Below are 21267 nucleotides of genomic sequence, written 5' to 3'. Positions count from 1 at the left end.
CCGGATCCACAGTGAGGGGCTCTGGATAAAATCTGTAAAGCAGCTACATGGACATCTACAACATCTACAGGGATTCGTCACGAACCTCGCGGCTCGGAGTTTGAAAACTTTATCCTGCATAAATTAGTTCAGCTTTCAGGTGCTTCAGTGGCTGGAAAAGGTGGGTACAGTCCTAGGAGAGTCTCCAGCCACCAGAAAGCTGAACTAATTTATGCAGGATAAAGTCAGCAACCGCCGAGCCGAGAAGTTCGTGACGAATGGAATCACTAACTTCGCTCATCTCTACTATCGATTAGATATCTTGTCCTCAGAGCGATCAGCCCTTGGCATGAGATGTTACAAGAAGCATCTAGAGCCCGCACCTCTTCATATTGCTTTGCATATCCCATGGAAGGAGAACGTTTAATTGCCAAAAGGCAGCACAAAAAACTCGCCCAATAAGCTTGATAATGCCGCCTACATTGTGCATCCTGGTGGTTTTATATTGTATCATATAGGTGACCTGTCAGGTGTCTGTGGTGATGTATTATTCTTTTATTGCCAGCTTCCAACTCTTCTGTCCTGGGTCGTTAGGTAGCATAGCCCCCCCCCCCCACTCCCCAACCCACATTAGGTAGCATAGCCCCCCTCCAACCCACAGTCAGACACACTTACCTGGCCTGCGCAGCGCTTCTCCTATCCGGCGGCGGCCTGACTAGTGATGTCACTGTTGTCCTCCTCCGCTGGTAGGGACATAGGGACATCACTTGAGCGACGTTCCTCATCAGACCCGGGTCAGGCGGCTGCAGACTCACTGTCTAAAGTGCCCACTGCGCTATTAAGCACTGCAGCCACCTTAGACCAGTGAGCGGCGGCGCAGTGACGGGCCCCCTCAAACGCTGGGCCCCTGTGTAGCTCAACCGGCTGCACAGGCGATATGTCCACCCCCGAGTTAACCCATGAGCTGCCTTTGGACAGCAAGTAAATTTTCAGCAATTTTATATTCTCTGTATTCAGCCCGAGGCTCTAAACCAGTGTTTCCCCAAGCGCGGTCCTCAAGCACCCCCCAACAGGTCATGTTTTCTGGATTAGGCTGAGTTCCCATTACGTTTTCCCCCATACGAGAGCGCACACGGCAGGGGAGAGCTAAAAACTTGCGCTCCCTTATGCCTTTCTATGCTCTCCTGTATGTAATTCATTTCAATGAGCCCGACTGCAGTGATATGTTCGGTCGGCTCATTTTTGCCCCGTATGCACTTTTCCCCTGCACCTAAAACCGTGGTCGACCACGGTTTTAGGTCCGGTTGTAAAAGCGCATACGGGACAAAAATGAGCCGACCGAACATATCACTGCAGTCGGGCTCATTGAAATGAATTACATACAGGAGAGCATAGAAAGGCATAAGGGAGCGCAAGGTTTTAGCTCTCCCCTGCCGTATGCGCTCCAGTATGAGGAAAACGTAATGGGAACCCAGCCTTAGTCTTTCACAGGTGATATCATTCTGGTCAGTGAATCAGGCATCACCAGTTATATATCCTGTGAAAGACTAAGGCAATCCTGAAAACATGACTTGAGGACCACATTTGGGAAACACTGCTCTAAACTATAAATGTCAATGCTGAACTTATTTTGTGTACAAAACATTTATTATAAATCACATTTACACCTTTTATTATAAAAGTAATAATTATTTAAACATACAGTAATTTATTAAGGAGGAGCAGCGCTAGGATTGCTCAGAACTACTTCTTGGCACTACCACTCTGTAAGCTCTTATGCAGTTTGGCAATATTGGCGTCCAGAGCGGCGAGACCGTTCCTGAAATCCTGCTCGTCGTGGGACGTGAAGGTGGAGAAGGAGCAGATGCTCCAGTCAGTTCTGCCCTCGAACCTTGAGCTGTCAGTGGGAGGACCATCCCGGAGCTGCAGGACCCTCATCGGCTGTAGGACAGGGGGTCTCTGAGATGCCTCTGATCTTTGCTGATGAGCCTCAGAGATCGTATCTAACATGTGGGGAGTATATTGTGAAACTTTGTGCAGCCCAGGATTCCTAGCTGAGCTGCAGAGACTGTTGTGTTTGTTGTCCTCCCACCTGTAATCCAGGTTTTTGTCCACACTGTAAACTTTGGGTGGGGTGCACATCCGTCTCAGGGAGGAATCAGATTTACAGGGGCTGCTCACCAGAGGCAAATACAGGGTCTCATCCGGTCCATGCTCATCACTGGTTACATAACCCAATTCACCTTCAATTTCCCCTATGGGTTTGTGGGGGCTGTGAGGAGGTCCTGGGGGATCAGTGCTCTTGGGACCATGTGACTGACTCCTCATACAGTCCTCAGTCAGCTGAGAATTTACACCTTTACTATCACTGGTTGGGATGAGAGGTTTCTCAGAATACATGGCGTCAGTGAACACCTGGTCTGTTTCCAGCCTCTTCAGATAGTTCAGGATAGAGGTGCAGGCTGGAGACTGCTCGTTCTGGATCTGTCTGTCGTAGCTGCCCAGCGCTGCTTGTGTCAGGCCGCTGCCTGCTTCGGGTTTTGCAGAGTCCTTACCGAGGTTGCAGAGAAGTTTGGCCATGCTGGCTTGTAAGGTCCTAAAAACAGACACATTTGGGGAGATTTATCAAAATCTTGTGGAAAATTAGATGACTTCCTTCTTTCATTTCTAAAAAGACACCTGAGAACTAAAAGTATCAGTCTGATTGGTTGCTATGGCAACTGCTCCACTTTTCCTTTGCACAGGTTTTAAAAATTTTCCCCATTAACCCTATAGATGATGATTATGGTACAAAGAAAGGTTCTAGATATAAAAGTAGATACATGGGCAGGGTATCAAAGAGTCTCAGTAAAATCCACATTCAGGTCAATATGTGTAACCGTAACTGTTAAAGGGAATTCACATTACACACTACTGCAGTGTTTTCCAACCAGGGTGCCTCCAGCTGTGGCAAAACTACAACTCCCAGCATTCCCGCATGCTGGGAGTTGTAGTTTTGCCTCAGCTGGAGGCACCCTGGTTGGAAAACACTGCACTACTGACACTAATAGGGTACATTCACACGCGCAGATTTTTTTAGCGGGTTTTCCGCTGCGTATTTGAAAGTGGGCGGGCTCTTCTCGGCTGTCCGCAGCAGATTTTCCGCGGTGGAATGCACACTGCGGAAAATTCGCCGCAAGCCCCGTTGAAGTCAGTAGGGACTGTGGCGGATTTTCCGCAGTGTACATTCTGCCGCGGACAGCCGAGAAGAGCCCGCCCACTTTCATATACGCAGCGGAAAACCCGCAAATAAATCTGCGTGTGTGAATGTACCCTATTAGTGTCAGTAGTGCAGTGTTTTCCAAGAGAAACATATTATGAAAAAAAAAAAAAAAAAAAAAAAGGAAAAAAAAAAAGGAAAAAAAAAAAAAAAAGATACCATGTATGAGCTTCCATAATATGAAAAAAAAAAAAGCTCCCATCCTTGTCCCTGCTTGATTGACAGACAGCTGGAAGCCGAGCCGAAAAGCGGTGCAGTTGCCCGTAGCAACCATTCAGAACACTTCTCTTATTTCTCAGGGGCCCTTTAACTCTTTTTGCTAAGCTCCATTATTATAGGGAGTATACAGGCAGTCACGTCTGTGAGTACAACATACAGATCTTTAGAACAGCGTGAAGATCTGTAAGTGCCACATGCAGCCGACCTTCATTTGCTAATCCAATAAGGGTTTGACAAAATTACTAATGAGGGAATTGTGAGGATTTTAGAACACTGTTGTAACAGCTCAGTACTAAATTAATACAATATTGAGGTATTTTATCCTAATATGTAGAGAATGTGATAAGTGATCCCATATGAGATGGCTGATGCTCCTTCATACCCTCTGAAGCTGATGAATTACATCCATTAAAGGGGTACTCCGCCCTAGACATCTTATCCCCTATCCAAAGGATAGGGGATTAGATGTCTGGTCATGGGGGGGTCCCACTGCTGGGGACCCCCCGCAATTTCTCCTGCAGCCCCAATCCCCCCCCCCCCCCCGAGTCACCACTACATGGAGCTAAGTTTGCTCAGTGCGTGATGACTCGCCATACAGGGGCTGGAGTATCGTGACGTCACAGCTCCGCCCCCCTGGTGCCATCAGGCTCCACCCCCTCAATGAAAGCCTATGGGAGGGGTCATGGAGGCTGTCACTCCCCCACCCATAGGCTTGCAGTGAGGGGGCAGAGCATGACGTCACGAAGAGGCAGAGCCGTGACGTCACGATACTCCGGCCCCTGTATCGTGAGTCATCACGCACGGAGCAAACTTAGCTCCGTGCAGTGATGACTCGGGGGGGCTGCAGGAGAGATTGCGGGGGTCCCCAGCAGCAGGACCCCCTGATCAGACATCCTTTGGATAGGGGATAAGATGTCTAGGGCGGATTACCCCTTTAACCACCTCACAGAGAATATCTGTGTGAGGAGACCTGTTATGTGCAGACGCGGTGCAAAACACAACCGGATCTGCTGTGAAATTATATAATAATGGAAGAGAATGAGGATCATCTGGTGATCACTGTGAAGAGGAGTGGCGGAAGATTATGGGCTTTACCGTGTGAGCTCTCGGAGTCTGGTGACCTCGGCGTCGCGCTGCCGTAAGGTAATCTCTAGAATCTGGTTTTCTTTCTCTGAAGCCTCCAACCTAAACTGCACAGACTTCATCTTCCCCACAGCGTCATCCACTTCTGAAATAGACGTTGAGAGATTGTGAAAATATATACAGGTACATAAGAAAATATGGAAGATCGATACTCTAGAGCAGTGGTCTCCAACCTGCGGACAATCCAGATGTTGCAAAACTACAACCCCCAGCATGCCCGGCCAGCCAACGGCTGTCTGGGCATGCTGGGAGTTGTAGTTTTGCAACATCTGGAAGGTCCGCAGGTTGGAGACCACTGCTCTAGAGCCTGGTCCTAAACTTATTAGAAATACATCAGCTATTTATTTTTTTTAATTATTATTTAAAATGAATACAGGTACATATTCTTACATAAATTTAAATGGGGAGCCATCATGCCTGAGCGGTTGTTAAAAGCTTATTAGATATATGTTTCACAGCAGCCCATGGACCATAGAGAAAAACAAAAAAGAAAGATAGCCAACATAACTACCTAATACACGGGTGCACGCTGCTGTGGCAAATACAAAGTATACATAAAACAAGGTTGCAGCAGCAATCTTGGTCAAAAAATAAAATGGAGGCTCTAAGCGCACTTTTAGATCAAAACGAGTCCCCCCATCCACCACGCGGAGGTGGTGGACGCCTTCATTTTTTGACCTAAAGTGCTGATGCAACCTTCTTTTTTGTATTTGTATTTGCCACAGCAGCGTGCACCCGTGTATTAGGTAGTAGTGCTGGGTATTTTTGTTTTTGCTATGCAAGTTAGGGGGAGCGGCACCCTCTCTAGCCGTGCACCCCTCCCTGTTCACAGGAGGTTTTTTTAAATGAATACAAGATCCTGAATGTCACCCAGTCAGAGGCCATATGCCCAGCAAAGGTGAGTGGAATGAGCATGTTAGGGTCCCATCCAAAGTGAGGCCACCTCCGTGTGGTGGATGGGGGACACATTTTGATGAAAAAGTGCACTAAGAGACTCCATTTTTTGACCAAGAGTGCTGCTGCAACCTTTTTTGTATTCTTTCATGGACAATAGAGACCTGTAGTATGGAGCTGATGCATTGATTTCAATTGGAGAATGTTGTGAGCATACCCTGTGACCTGTGCAGAGGTCAGAGCGAGGAGGAGATAAGCTGTGTTCATCCCCTTTTCAGAGTGTTACAGTAATTCTCTGTGCAGGGGAGGTGATGAGATGGTTACAGCCCCTACTGACGTCTATGAGTGTTGTAAGAATGCTAAGTGACCTGCGTAGAGGTCAGTGTAGGGAGGAGTTGAGCTCCTAGCTACAGGTCCATGACCTTTTGAAAGAATGTAATTGGCATGTCTGTGAGGGGGGGGGGGGGTGTTTACATTATCTACTGACTTCTATGGGAGAGTATTGTGGGCATGCTCTGTAAAATGTGCAATCAGTGTGACTGTCCCCTATTGTCAATGGTGGACCATGTGTTATCCATATATAAGCAGTCAATGTAATCCCACCTTTGATAATAAGGAGACTGCAGAGAAGTGATCTCTACAGAAGAGCAATCTTAGTATTAGGCTAACAGCCAAAATGAAAATGTCAGGTTTCATGATTATTTAAAAAAATAAATAAATAAATAAATAAAATAAAAAAGGAGGAAAATGTAATGGGTAATGAAATGGAAAAAAATTTTTTTTAAAGAATTTCTAATGATGTTTTAAACAAACAACATGGTAATTTTCTAGGCACATCCCCTTTAAGATTGCCACAGGGATCAGTTACCAAAGGATTGCACAGTACATGTCAGGACAGTATGAGAGGACCCCCATCTGTACACGTGCAGCTCCACAGCATATACTGGTAGCTCTATTTTATTGTAATAACTTTATATGTATAATAGATCATTGACACGTCCTGTGTTGCCCCCTTTGCTGGAGACCACTTGCCTTTCTTCTCGTTGGCCGATGTAAGGTCTTTCTGCTGCTTCAGGTGAAGTATTTCCTGTTCCCTTTCTTGGATGATCCGGGCCGCCCTCCTGCTCTCCTCCGTCTGGATCTCCAGCGCTTTCCCCAGATCCTCGTTTTTGCTCTGAAGAGTCTCGAGTCCTTTTTGTGACTCGTTCAGCTGATGCTGAAGAGTCTCGTTCATGGACTGAAGAGCGGTCACTGTGGAGAACAGGATGAGAACTCGTCTACGTCCATTCATAAAAGGTCATGTCAGCTCTTAGAAGTCGACTCCAATCCAGCTGCACTTGTTTACAACTCTTAAAAGATGTTACAGATGTCGGGGAACATTTCCTAGCACTGCCCTGACCTGAGGAAGACACTCGGGAGACTTGTAGATCTGGAGTTACCGCCGCTAGGAATAACATTTACAAGTCTGCCCCCCCCCCCCCCCCCCCCACTACTGCTTGTCTTATAGAAACACTGATAAGCGGCTGACAAACTGCTCTATGAGAGATACAGACAACTGACAAACTCAAGAGCTCAATCACTTCTGTTATTTTCCATAATCCAGAAGACAACAGCAACTTGGTGGGGTTTTTTTTTTTTGACCGGGAAAACCATGTGTTTGTATAAGCGTTTTTTCTTTGGCATTTCATCTCCTGCGTTTCTTGTCTAATTACAAGTCATTTGATTTTTTCTTTATGAGACTTAAGCATTTCTACTGAAGAATTGCCAGGAAAAACTCCAATATCCATACACACAGCGCCGACCTGTTTTATCGGGTTGTGCACCAGAAATAAACCCGACTAACGCTGCATTTTACTGAGGAACTCTTCAAAAAAGAAAAAGAGAGCGTGGCCATTGGGAAAGTGGACATGACGGGGGTCCCTGACATTTTTTAAAAATCCCAACATATTTACTAAGGTTTCGACCTATTGGCCTATGTATTGCACTGAGTTTATCTTCTGTTTTATGGAGGCATAAATGGTCAGCTATCGAGAAAGCCCTTGTCCAGTAGCCAATATAGGGGAACCAATCTCTGAGGGCCAGGCACTAGGCACTTTAAAGGGGTACTCCGGTGGAAAACATTTTTTTTTATTTTTTTTAAATCAACTGGTGCCAGAAAGCTAAAACAGATTTGTAAATGACTTCTATTAAAAAAAATCTTTAGCCTTCCAGTACTTATTAGCAGCTACATGCTACAGAGGAAATTCTATTCTTTTTGAATTTCTTTTTTGTCTTGTTGACAGAGCTCTCTGCTGACACCTGATGTCTGTATCAGGAACTGTCCAGAGCAGGAGAAAATCCTCATAGCAAACCTATGCTACTCTGGACAGTTCCTGACACAGACAGAGGTGTCAGCAGAGAGCACTGTGGACATGACAAAAAAGAAATTAAAAGAGAATAGAATTTCCTCTGTAGCATATAACGGCTAATAAGTACTGGAAGGGTAAAGATTTTTTTATAGAAGTAATTTACAAATCTGTTTAAGTTTCTGGCACCAGTTCAGTAAAAAAAGAATTTCCTCCGGAGAACCCCTTTAATATTTAGTGACCCAATCGTTCAGGTATCCTAAGTGCAGTACTACGGTATCGCTGACACTGACAATGTCAAGGTTGTGTGTAATATTACAACTTGGATTCATTCTCTTCAAAGGAACTGGGCTGCAATACCTTACACAACCTGAGGTCAGGGGTGGTGCTGTTTTTTGAAGAAATCCTCTGTTTTTCTAATCCAGGATAACCCCCTTTAAGTAACTCACCTTCAGAGTTCTGCTCATCCGTTCTTGCAACCCTCTCCCGATCTCTGAGCTGCTGGTTGAGGATTCGTAGTCGTCTGAAAACAATTAATAGAAAGACAAACAGACAGGTTATTCCATGATCTGAAGAATCCAGTCATTCATCTTTATGATGGCTCCATTGGATGTGGAGGTCTGTGATCTTTAGCCCTTGATCCTCAGATAATAGCAGAGGAGCGGCTTCCGCACAATGTGATTTTCATTACAATTCTTACTCAATAAATGTATTTCATATGTTACTTCTACACAGGAGTCCAAACTTCTGCTCCCTATGTACAGCAGGTATACAGAGATGTGCAGATTCTGGCATCGGACACCGCTGGAAGGAGAGAAAAACACTGAAAACTGACTGAAGCAGATCCCGCCGAGCACAACCCGATATATGTGCATAAATCTGTCTTCAATCGGCTCCATTCAGCACTGTTGGTGGTTCCCTGGTGTACAAAGGGAGCAGGGGGGGGGATTCTCAGTTCTGTATAAGAAATGGACCCCCCCCCCCCACTTCATACCATTATCATATGAAGTTTACATTTTAGAGTCTATCAGGGCTCAAGTCCTGCAGGACCGCGTGGGAACTGAGTTCCTGCACTTTTTCCACAACAGGAACACTGTTCCCATTAGCAGAAGTCGTCCGTCAGAACCAGCCCTTGAGTGGAAATCTTGGGTGAGTTCCTACACTTTTTGTCCCAGAACTTGACCCCTGGTGTCTATACCAGTGCTTCCCAACCAGGGTGCCTCCAGCTGTTGCAAAACTACAACTCCCAGCATGCCCGGACAGCCAAAGGCTGTCCGGGCATGCTGGGAGTTGTAGTTTTGCAACAGCTGGAGGCACCCTGGTTGGGAAGCACTGGTCTATACAGGAGCAACCAAACCTCAGAAATCCCATAGCTATATAGCACGGAGGCTTCTGATGTACAGTGTGATCCAGAGCTCCTGCACAGAGCAGACATATCCCATAATAATAAATAAGAAATCCATTTACCTCCGCAGCTGAGCATTCTCACTTCTCAGGGGCTGCAGGGCCAGCGCGATCTCTGCATGTACATTGGTGCTGCCAGGTAACAGAGACAAACTGTGCTCCAACTCTGCAACCAGACGCATCGCCTCCCTGTCACCTGCAGGAGGTGGAGATCAGGACACAAAATGAAGCATTGGGATAATTATTAATATGAACAATATAGGGGGGTTCCTTAACCCCTGTGTAGTGAGTATAGAGGCGGACGAATCTATGTGCTGCCTCTCTTTTTGCTCGCTGAGTGACTGCAGAAGATAGTCGAGCACAGTAATCTGTTATGTTACCGTAGTCCTATTTTTAAAGGAACCCATCACCTGTTTCATGCTGCCTAAACCATGGGCAGCATGAAAGCGAAATGGGCAGCAGGAAGCAGGGAAAGCCAGCCACCCTACCTGCCTAATCTAAGGGGGGGGGGGGGGGGGAGCCTGTCTGTGTACCCCCCACCCACCTATCTGCCAACCCCCCCACCAACCTTATCAACCGACCCACCAACATGCCCCCCCCACCTATCTCCCACCTCCCTAAATGCCTAACCCACCACCCCACCCACTGAATTCTTAAAAGGGGTACTCCGGTGGAAAACTTTATTTTATTTTTTTTTAAATCAACTGGTGCCAGGAAGTTAAACAGATTTGTAAAATCTTAATCCTTCCAGTAGTTATTAGCTGCTGAATACTACAGGGGAATTTTTTTTTCTTTTTTAAACACAGAGCTCTCTGCTGACATCATGAGCACAGTGCTCTCTGCTAACATCTCTGTCCATTTTAGGAACTGTCCAGAGCAGCATATGTTTGCTATGGGGATTTTCTCCTACTCTGGACAGTTCTCAAAATGGACAGAGATGTCAGCAGAGAGCACTGTGGTCGTGACGACAGCAGAGAGCTCTGTGTTCCAAAAAGAAATTAATCTCCTCTATAGTATTCAGCAGCTAATAAGTACTGGAAGGATTAAGATTTTTTTTTTATAGAAGTAATTTACAAATCTGTTTAACTTTCTGGCACCAGTTGATTTAAAAAAAAATATTTTTTCCACCTCTTTAAAGAGGTACTCTGGGTTAGGGCAATTTATGCACAATTTTCTGGGCTTGCCTATAGCTACAGCTCTGTTGTGGAATAGGTTATAAATTATTATTACCTTGATCTGCCACCAAGGACTTTATTTCCCCAAGTAAATATTTCACAGTCTTTATTTTTTTCTCGGTCTTCTTGGGGCTCGTCTTTCGATTGATGAAACTTGTCTGACAGCTGATCTCTCGTACCGCCTCATCCTCGTCACCTGACGCTTCATCGCTCTCCGTCAGGGGCCTCTCTGTCTCAGCGCCAGACTCTGCTGTACACGCTGCTGCCTGGTTCTGTAAGGGACCTTCGCTGTGTTGTAGTTGAGCTAAGTGAGCAGCCACACACTGCAGTAGATCAGAGTCCCGGATCAGACTCTTGTAGTGATCGAGCTGTGACAATACATTGGCTCGATGGGTTGTTCGGTGCCCGGTGGGTACAGTGCAGTTATGAGGTGCTGCTTGTTTATTGCCAGGCATTGAATAAACTGAGGACGACGCAACCGTGGATGAAGGAAAGTGAATGACGCCCCCTAGAGGCAAAGTCTGGTGGACATCCTGATTACTGGAGCTCTATGAAGCAAGAAAAATTAAAATTTTTATTTCATAAAAAGGTATTAAAAAAGTTTCCAATAATATTTTAGCAATCCAGGATGTCCTGAACGATGCTGACTGGGACAAAGAAATGGGAATACTGCATGTACAGTGGTCCCACAACATACGATGGTTATCCGTTCCAAATGGACCATCGTTTGTTGAAAACATCGCATGTTGAGGGATCCGTGCAATGTAAAGTATAGGACAGTGGTCTACAACCTGCGGACCTCCAGATGTTGCAAAACTACAACACCCAGCATGCCCGGACAGCCAGCTGGGTGTTGTAGTTTTGCAACATCTGGAGGTCCGCAGGTTGAAGACCACTGGTATTGGAGGTTATACTCACCTGTCCCCGCCGCTCCGGACCATCACCGCTGTCCGGGATGTCGCCGTCCATCGCTGTCGCCGCGTCCCCGGGGGTGTCCCCGACGCTCCGGCAAGGCCTCTGCTTCCCCAGCATACTCGCTCTCCGTCGCCGCCATCACGTCGATACGCACGTCGCTCCTATTGGATGACTGGACGGCGTGCGCAGCAACGTGATGACGTCGATGGAGAGCGCCGACGATGCAGAGGATCCCGAAGAGGACGCGCCGGAGCCCCGAGGACAGGTAAGTGATCGTCAGCACAGGGCACGGGGCACCGTAAACGGCTATCCGGTGGTAGCTGAAGCGGTCTGCACTGCCAGATAGCCGTTTATGCGATGGTCCCGACATACAAAAGCATTGTATGTTGATGCTGCCTTCAACATGCGATGACCTCTGAGAGGCCATTGCATGTTGAAATTATCGTATGTCGGGGCCATTGTAGGTAGAGGGGTCACTGTATATCCTACCTGGGGACCTGCAGGGTGTTGGGGGGACAGCGTTGGGGTTGATGTAGGTAAGCGATGGTTATACAGAGCAGAGGCCTCAGGACCTGTGAACGGCACAAGGAAAAGGATTGCAGAGTAATAAATGCAGAATGTCAGCCCTATGGGAGTTACAGGGGATGTCTGAGTATCCATGTAGATCTACCTGGTGCTGACGGAGCGCTATACGCCGACACTTGATTCCAGTGCTGCATCTGCGTAGATACATGGTCCAAATTATGGGAAGACACAACCAATGGCGGAGAACTCACACGGGGTCTCTGTATCTCCGCATTACACAGCCTGGGGGGAAAAGTCTTCCTCAGAGATCCTAAAAAAAAGATCACAGAGAAAAGGAGTCAGCTGTGGGTGGTATTGCTGATAACCGGCACTAGTACTGCAGCCTGACCACTAGATGCAGCAGAACCGACGCTCACTCTGGACTATTTACAAGTAAATCAATTCATTTTACAGAACGGAGGCAGAGAGAAAAGATCAGAAATAGCAAAAATAAAACATATTCCTACCCATTTGTTACATGTATGGCAGAAAGTATAAAGAGACTTTCAAGACCCTGTCGCTGCCATATGCAGATTAAGTCATTTAACCCCCTAGATGACAGTGTCAGTGGCATTTACACAGTTACAAGCCATGCGCTGGCAACTTCCAGAATATGATCACCCATCCCTGTCCAGTGGGTGTTGATCAGATGTCATAGCTTCTGGGGGCCTACGTGTCCTACAGAACTCCTATAAAAAAGACTACCATAGGCTGTAACCGGAGATCTGCAGTTTGACAGTTTACTGCAATACATATCTGTTGCTGTGAACTGTGCTTGACATCAAAACCATCAGACATATACAAATGTAAAAAAAAATATATATATATTATATATCATAATAAATTAAAAACTAAACTACAAAAGAAAATTAACATAATTGGTATCGCTGAATTATGAAATGTCTTAACTGTTAAAATATCATTGATCCCACCTGGTGACCACTGTATCCCGGAAAATGTCAGAGATGAGCGAATTTACAGTAAATTCGATTCGTCACGAACTTCTCTGCTCGGCAGTTGATGACTTATCCTGCATAAATTAGTTCAGCTTTCAGGTGCTCCCGTGGGCTGGAAAAGGTGGATATAGTCCTAGGAGACTCTTTCCTAGGACTGTATCCACCTTTTCCAGCCACCGGAGCACCGGAAAGCTGAACTAATTTATGCAGGATAAGTCATCAACTGCCGAGCCGAGAAGTTCGTGACGAATCGAATTTACTGTAAGTTTGCTAATCTCTAAATGTCATCATAGAATCTTATCCACCCAAAATAAAAACTTAAGTTTACCTTGCAAAAAAAATAAGGCCTTACGCAGCTCCAAACAAAAAGAAATAAAAAGTTTGTTTTTTTTAAGCAGCAAAATTAACAAAAACCTATATAAATTGAGCAACGATAATATCGTATAGGTTTACATGTCAGTTTTACCACAATGAGAAGGAAAAAAATAAAATGTCGGGTGCTGGGAAGTATGCATATGTCCCATAGCGGGAAGGGGTTAAAGGAGTAGTCCGGCGCGCACTTTTTTCCTTTTATCCCGTCCGGGCTGCAAAATGAAAGAAAACACACTCTCTTACCTGCCAACAAGCCCCCGGAGCTCCGGTACAGGTGTTCGGTCCCCGGGCTGTATTCTTCTTACTTCCTGTTAGCCCGGCACGTCACACGGAGCTTCAGCCCATCACTGGCCGAGACGGGACATCGCTGCGGCTGGTGATAGGCTGAAGCTCCGTGTGACGTGTCGGGCTAACAGGAAGTAAGAAGAATACAGCCCGGGGACCGAACACCTGTACCGGAGCTCCGGGGGCTCATTGGCAGGTAAGAGAAAGTGCGTTTTCTTTTATTTTGCAGCCCGGACGGGATAAAAGGAAAAAAGTGCGTGCCGGAGTACTCCTTCAAAGAAGTTATCCAACTTTATAAAACTTAAATTGCCTATCCTCAGGATATGTCAATATTAGATGATGAAGTGTCAGCAGAAATGTGGCGGGGGAAGGGCACGTGGCTGCATCAAAGCCAAAAACACAATAAGAAAGTCCCAGCACTCACCACTTTGGACGCAATTACTTGTAGTGTTTATTCCAATCAGGTTAGGATAAAGGTAATGAGAGGACGCGTTTCAGTACAACAGTCACTGACAGCTGAGGAAGGTCTGTTGTACCAAAACACGTCTACATCTTCATCCTAACCTGTTGTAAATAAACACTACACATTATTGCATGTGGCGAGTGTCGAAACGTTATTATCTGCATCGTGGCACACTGCTGCTGTATACCTATATGAGGTGGTCAGGAAGGTGTCATGTGACCTGTACGAGCATCCATATACCTCACTCACCCTTCTCTTTGTAGACATGGGAGGTGGTGGTGCTGGGCTTCCTCACAAAGGTCTTCTTTGTTTTCACGGTGGACGATCTGACGTTCCCTTTGGATACAGACATTGTGCGAGGCTTCTGCGGGTTCTCTGTGTGTACAGGACATAATAGTTGTAGTAAATGTTTGGGGCTGTGTTACCTCCTCCTCCTCCTCATCTATGGAAGCCATATTGTACCTCTAACATCACATTGTAATATGTCGTGTAGTAACTCGGCGCATCGGTCCAGACCTCGATTAATGACCAGAACCTGCAACATAATCATTCACCAATCGTCAATATCTACGGTCTTTTTCAAAATCACGCCAAAAATTATCTTGTGCGCATATCAGCTGACGATAAAGATGTGTGATTCTGGATGACAACCTATAGGACACTGTTGTCACTGTCGTCATGTTGTCACTCAGCTTTATTATTACTTTCTGCAGCACAGGGGATTATATACAGCAGTGTTTTCCAACTAGTGTGCCTCCAGCTGTTGCAAATCTACAACTCTCAGCATGCCCGGACAGCCAAAGGCTGTCCGGGCATGCTGGGAGTTGTAGTTTTGTAACAGCTGGGGGCAATCTGGTTGGAAAACACTGGTATACAGCAAATGCCACACCATGACTAATGCACTATATATGAATGTATATACAGCCGGTGTTCAGTATTAAAGAATCGTAAATGCACCCGTAACACTCTGCGCTCAGCACTGCTACATCAGGAACGGAGATCAGTCTCTGCTATACAGGCATGAAACTCATCTGAGACAAGACTCAATATATACTTATACTATTTACAGCAAACTATGGCCTCAAACCTCCAAACCCCTCATAATGAACCAGCTGCCCCCTGCTGGACGGGGCCAAAAACTGCTTCTACCTGGTCGTCCGAGTCTGAGGAGCACAGCGAGTACCCGGAGTCCACAGAGGTCGCAGAGGATTTCCTTACTGTAGCCCTAAAGGTGGAGAGAAAATAGTAGGGTCAACAAATAGGAGAGGAGGTACAGCAGCCCCGAGCCTGCGCCCCACTGTACCCGAGCCTGCACCCCACTGCGCCCCAGCCTGCACAAGCCCGCACCCAGTGCACCTACATCTACACCCTAATGCCCCCAGTGCGCCCGAGCCTGCGCCACACTGACCCACAGCGCTGAGCCTGCACCCACAGCTCTGAGCCTGCACCCACAGCTCTGAGCCTGCACCCACAGCTCTGAGCCTGCACCCACAGCTCTGAGCCTGCACCCACAGCTCTGAGCCTGCACCCACAGCTCTGAGCCTGCACCCACAGCTCTGAGCCTGCACCCCACTGCACCCGAGCCCCACTGCACCCGAGCCCCACTGCACCCGAGCCCCACTGCACCCGAGCCCCACTGCACCCGAGCCCCACTGCACCCGAGCCTGCGCCCCACTGACAGACAGCCCTGGGCCTACACCCCACTGACCCACAGCACTGAGCTTGCACCCCACAGCACCCAAGTCTGCACCCCACTGACCTACAGCACTGAGCCTGCACCCCACTGCTCCCCAGCCTGCACAAACTCGCACCCAGTACACCTACATCTACACCCTAATGCCCCCAGAGCGCCCGAGCCTGCGCCACACTGCACCTAGATCACCCAAGCCTACACCTGCACCCTACTGCACCCAGAGCGTCCGAGCCTGGACCTGCATCCTACTGCACCCAGAGTGTACGAGCCTGCACCTGCATCCTACTGTACCCAGAGCGTCCGAGCCTGCACCACACTGCACCCAGAGCGTCCGAGCCTACACCTGCGCCACACTGCACCCAGAGCGTCCGAGCCTGCACCACACTGCACCCAGAGCGTCCGAGCCTGCACCACACTGCACCCAGAGCGTCCGAGCCTGCACCACACTGCACCCAGAGCGTCCGAGCCTGCACCACACTGCACCCAGAGCGTCCGAGCCTGCACCTGCATCCTACTATACCCAGAGCGTCCGAGCCTGCACCACACTGCACCCAGAGCATCCGAGCCTACACCTGCGCCACACTGCACCCAGAGCATCACAGCCTACACCTGCGCCACACTGCACCCAGAGCACCTGAGCCTGCACCACACTGCACCCAGAGCACCTGAGCCTGCACCACACTGCACCCAGAGCACCTGAGCCTGCGCCACACTGCACCCAGAGCATCACAGCCTACACCTGCGCCACACTGCACCCAGAGCACCTGAGCCTGCACCACACTGCACCCAGAGCACCTGAGCCTGCACCACACTGCACCCAGAGCACCTGAGCCTGCGCCACACTGCACCCAGAGCATCCGAGCCTGCACCCAGAGCGTCCGAGCCTGCACCCAGAGCATCCGAGCCTGCACCCAGAGCATCCGAGCCTGCACCCAGAGCGTCCGAGCCTGCACCCAGAGCGTCCGAGCCTGCACCCAGAGCGTCCGAGCCTGCACCTGCACCACACTGCACCCTGAGTACCTACACCCTACAGCGCCCCCTCACCTCTTCTTACAGGCCGCTGGTCTTACAGGAAGGGACAGATGTCCAGAAGAGAGAACCTGGAAGAAAACAGAGACAGATTATATCTACAGCTCAACCGACCCCGGAACCAAGACACAAAGCCCCGCAGCGTCCTCGGCCCCGTCTCCCTCCCGTCCTCCCTTATCTTTCCCCCGGTTGTCACCTTGCTGGCCCGGCCTCCCGCTCTCGCCATCCCCGGTCAGTGAGTGTGACAGCTTTTACTTCTTGTCTCTGCCGCGCCGGAAGTGTCGCCTTGGAAACCAACGACAACTAGGAGCGCCGTAGAGCGGCGCGAATCTTTGCTGCTCACGTGACAAGAAGTGGTAAATCCGCCATCTTTGTTAAGGGCAGGTTCTTTTTCCGGAACACATATAACTGAAAACAGTTCTGCATTGTGTAACTCTTCACTGTTACTATATAAATCACAGCTCTGCACTATATACAACACACAGCCCTGCACTATATACCACACACAGCCCTACACTATATACAACACACAGCTCTGCACTCTATACAACACACAGCCCTGCACTATATACCACACACAGCTCTGCACTATATACAACACACAGCTCTGCACTATATACAACACACAGCTCTGCACTATATACAACACACAGCTCTACACTATATACAACACACAGCTCTGCACTATATACCACACACAGCTCTGCACTATATACCACACACAGCTCTGCACTATATACAACACACAGCCCTGCACTATATACAACACACAGCTCTGCACTATATACAACACACAGCTCTGCACTCTATACAACACACAGCCCTGCACTATATACCACACACAGCTCTGCACTATATACAACACACAGCTCTGCACTATATACAACACACAGCTCTACACTATATACAACACACAGCTCTGCACTATATACAACACACAGCTCTACACTATATACAACACACAGCTCTGCACTATATACCACACACAGCTCTGCACTATATACAACACACAGCCCTGCACTATATACAACACACAGCCCTGCACTATATACAACACACAGCTCTGCACTATATACAACACACAGCTCTGCACTATATACCACACACAGCTCTGCACTATATACAACACACAGCCCTGCACTATATACAACACACAGCTCTGCACTATATACCACACACAGCTCTGCACTATATACAACACACAGCCCTGCACTATATACAACACACAGCCCTGCACTATATACAACACACAGCTCTGTACTATATACAACTGTACTATATACAACACACAGCCCTGCACTATATACAACACACAGCCCTGCACTATATACAACACACAGCTCTGCACTATATACAACACACAGCTCTGCACTATATACAACACACAGCTCTGCACTATATACAACACACAGCCCTGCACTATATACAACACACAGCTCTGCACTATATACAACACACAGCTCTGCACTATATACAACACACAGCCCTGCACTATATACAACACACAGCCCTGCACTATATACAACACACAGCTCTGTACTATATACAACTGCACTATATACAACACACAGCTCTGCACTATATACAACACACAGCTCTGCACTATATACAACACACAGTCCTGCACTATATACAACACACAGCTCTGCACTATATACAACACACAGCCCTGCACTATATACAACACACAGCCCTGCACTATATACAACACACAGCTCTGCACAATATACAACACACAGCTCTGTACTATATACAACTGCACTATATACAACACACAGCTCTGCACTATATACAACACACAGCTCTGTACTATATACAACTGCACTATATACAACACACAGCTCTGCACTATATACAACACACAGCTCTGCACTATATACAACACACAGTCCTGCACTATATACAACACACAGTCCTGCACTATATACAACACACAGCCCTGCACTATATACAACACACAGCCCTGCACTATATACAACACACAGCTCTGTACTATATACAACTGCACTATATACAACACACAGCTCTGCACTATATACAACACACAGCTCTGCACTATATACAACACACAGCTCTGCACTATATACAACACACAGCTCTGCACTATATACAACACACAGCTCTGCACTATATACAACACACAGCTCTGCACTATATACAACACACAGCTCTGCACTATATACAACACACAGCTCTGCACTATATACAACACACAGCTCTGCACTATATACAACACACAGCTCTGCACTATATACAACACACAGCTCTGCACTATATACAACACACAGCTCTGCACTATATACAACACACAGCTCTGCACTATATACAACACACAGCCCTGCACTATATACAACACACAGCCCTGCACTATATACAACACACAGCTCTGCACTATATACAACACACAGCTCTGCACTATATACAACACACAGCTCTGCACTATATACAACACACAGCTCTGCACTATATACAACACACAGCTCTGCACTATATACAACACACAGCTCTGCACTATATACAACACACAGCTCTGCACAATATACAACACACAGCTCTGCACTATATACAACACACAGCTCTGCACTATATACAACACACAGCTCTGCACAATATACAACACACAGCTCTGCACTATATACAACACACAGTCCTGCACTATATACAACACACAGCTCTGCACTATATACAACACACAAACAACTCTGCACCATATACAACACACAGCTCTGCACTATATACAACACACAGCCCTGCACTATATACAACACACAGCTCTGCACTATATACAACACACAGCCCTGCACTATATACAACACACAGCTCTGCACTATATACAACACACAGCCCTGCACTATATACAACACACAGCCCTGCACTATATACAACACACAGCCCTGCACTATATACAACACACAGCTCTGCACTATATACAACACACAGCTCTGCACTATATACAACACACAGCTCTGCACTATATACCACACACAGCTCTGCACTATATACAACACACAGCTCTGCACTATATACAACACACAGCTCTGCACTATATACAACACACAGCCCTGCACTATATACAACACACAGCCCTACACTATATACCACACACAGCCCTGCACTATATACCATAGGCTGTTTTCATCAGCAGGTGTCGCTTATGCTATTGTACCATTTTTTTCCCCTTCACCAGCAGGTGTCGCTTCTTTAGGAAATGACTATTGCTATTTGTAAGCATCACCACTAGGTGGCACACCAGCAGGACGTTTCTGTTGCTGTTTTGACAATTCACCAGCAGGTGTCGCTGTATGAGGACCTGCATTTGTTAAATCGCACATCCACCGGCAGGCGTCACTTCTTTAGCTGACTGGTATTGTCATTATGTGGCTTCTCCAGTAGGTGTCACTTACTTGGGAAATTACAGTTGCCAGTTTGCAGATTCACCAGCAGGTGTCGCTTCAGTAAGACGTTACTGTTATTATACAGATTCACCAGCAGGTGTCGCTTCAGTAAGACGTTACTGTTATTATACAGATTCACCAGCAGGTGTCGCTTCAGTAAGACGTTACTGTTATTATACAGATTCACCAGCATGTGTCGCTTCAGTAACAAGTTGCTGTTGCTCTACAGATTTACCAGCAGGTGTCGCTTCAGTAAAACGTTACTGTTTTATTATACAGATTCACCAGTAGGTGTCGCTTCAGTAAAACGTTACTGTTGTTTTATTATACAGATTCACCAGTTGGTGTCGCTTCAGTAACAAGTTGCTGTTGTTATTTTATAGATTCACCAGCAGGTGTCGCTTTAGAAAGACGTTACTGTTGTTATTATACAGATTCACCAGCAGATGTCGCTTCAGTAACACGTTGATGTTGTTATTTTATAGATTCACCAGCAGGTGTCGCTTCAATAAGACGTTACTGTTATTATTATATAGATTCGCCAGCAGATGTCGCTTCAGTAAGACGTTGCTGTTGTTATTTTATAGATTATCCTGCTGGTGTCGCTTCAGTAAGACGTTATTGTTGTTATTATACAGATTCACCAGCACGTGTCGCTTCAGTAAAACGTTACTGTTTTATTATACAGATTCACCAGTAGGTGTCGCTTCAGTAAAACGTTACTCTTGTTTTATTATACAGATTCACCAGTAGGTGTCGCTTCAGTAACAAGTTGCTGTTGTTATTTTATAGATTCACCAGCAGGTGTCGCTTTAGAAAGACGTTACTGTTGTTATCATACAGATGCACCAGCAGGTGTCGCTTTAGAAAGACGTTACTGTTGTAATTATACAGATTCACCAGCAGATGTCACTTCAGTAAGACGTTACTGTTGTTATTATATAGATTCACCAGCAGATGTCGCTTTAGTAGGACGTTGCTGTTGTTATTTTATAGATTCTCCTGCTGGTGTCGCTTCAGTAAGACGTTATTGTTGTTATTATACAGATTCACCAGCAGATGTCGCTTCAGTAAGACTCACCACCATGTGTCGCTTCATTAACAAAGAGTGGTGCCGCGCTACATATCCTCCACCAGGTGTCGCCCCTTTATGAATTTTTGTTTTTGTTATTTTATC

General features: G+C 46.8%; 1 protein-coding gene across 3 annotated transcripts; it reads right to left on the bottom strand.

Annotated features, from left to right (window-relative positions):
- Window positions 1–1615: 1615 nt before the first annotated feature.
- Window positions 1616–21243, bottom strand: CCDC14 (coiled-coil domain containing 14). Of its 3 annotated transcripts, none has more exons than XM_056534146.1 (13): window positions 21172–21243; window positions 16711–16766; window positions 15123–15198; window positions 14436–14508; window positions 14223–14348; window positions 12004–12168; window positions 11823–11905; window positions 10474–10966; window positions 9307–9439; window positions 8289–8362; window positions 6527–6745; window positions 4553–4685; window positions 1616–2575 (listed from the first exon to the last, which is right to left on the bottom strand). In XM_056534146.1, exons 1-13 carry the CDS (start codon window positions 21187–21189, stop codon window positions 1723–1725), a joined length of 2502 nt encoding a protein of 833 aa, XP_056390121.1. In that variant the 5' UTR covers window positions 21190–21243; the 3' UTR covers window positions 1616–1722. The 3 variants fall into 3 exon arrangements, with proteins under 3 accessions (XP_056390121.1, XP_056390122.1, XP_056390120.1); XM_056534147.1 differs by lacking the exon at window positions 21172–21243 and adding an exon at window positions 20100–20236; XM_056534145.1 differs by lacking the exon at window positions 21172–21243 and adding an exon at window positions 16892–17056.
- Between the last annotated feature and the right edge of the window lie 24 nt (window positions 21244–21267).

The sequence above is a fragment of the Hyla sarda genome, chromosome 8 (assembly GCF_029499605.1).
Source record: "Hyla sarda isolate aHylSar1 chromosome 8, aHylSar1.hap1, whole genome shotgun sequence".
NCBI lineage: Eukaryota > Metazoa > Chordata > Amphibia > Anura > Hylidae > Hyla > Hyla sarda.
This window is presented reverse-complemented; position numbering and strand designations above follow the sequence as displayed.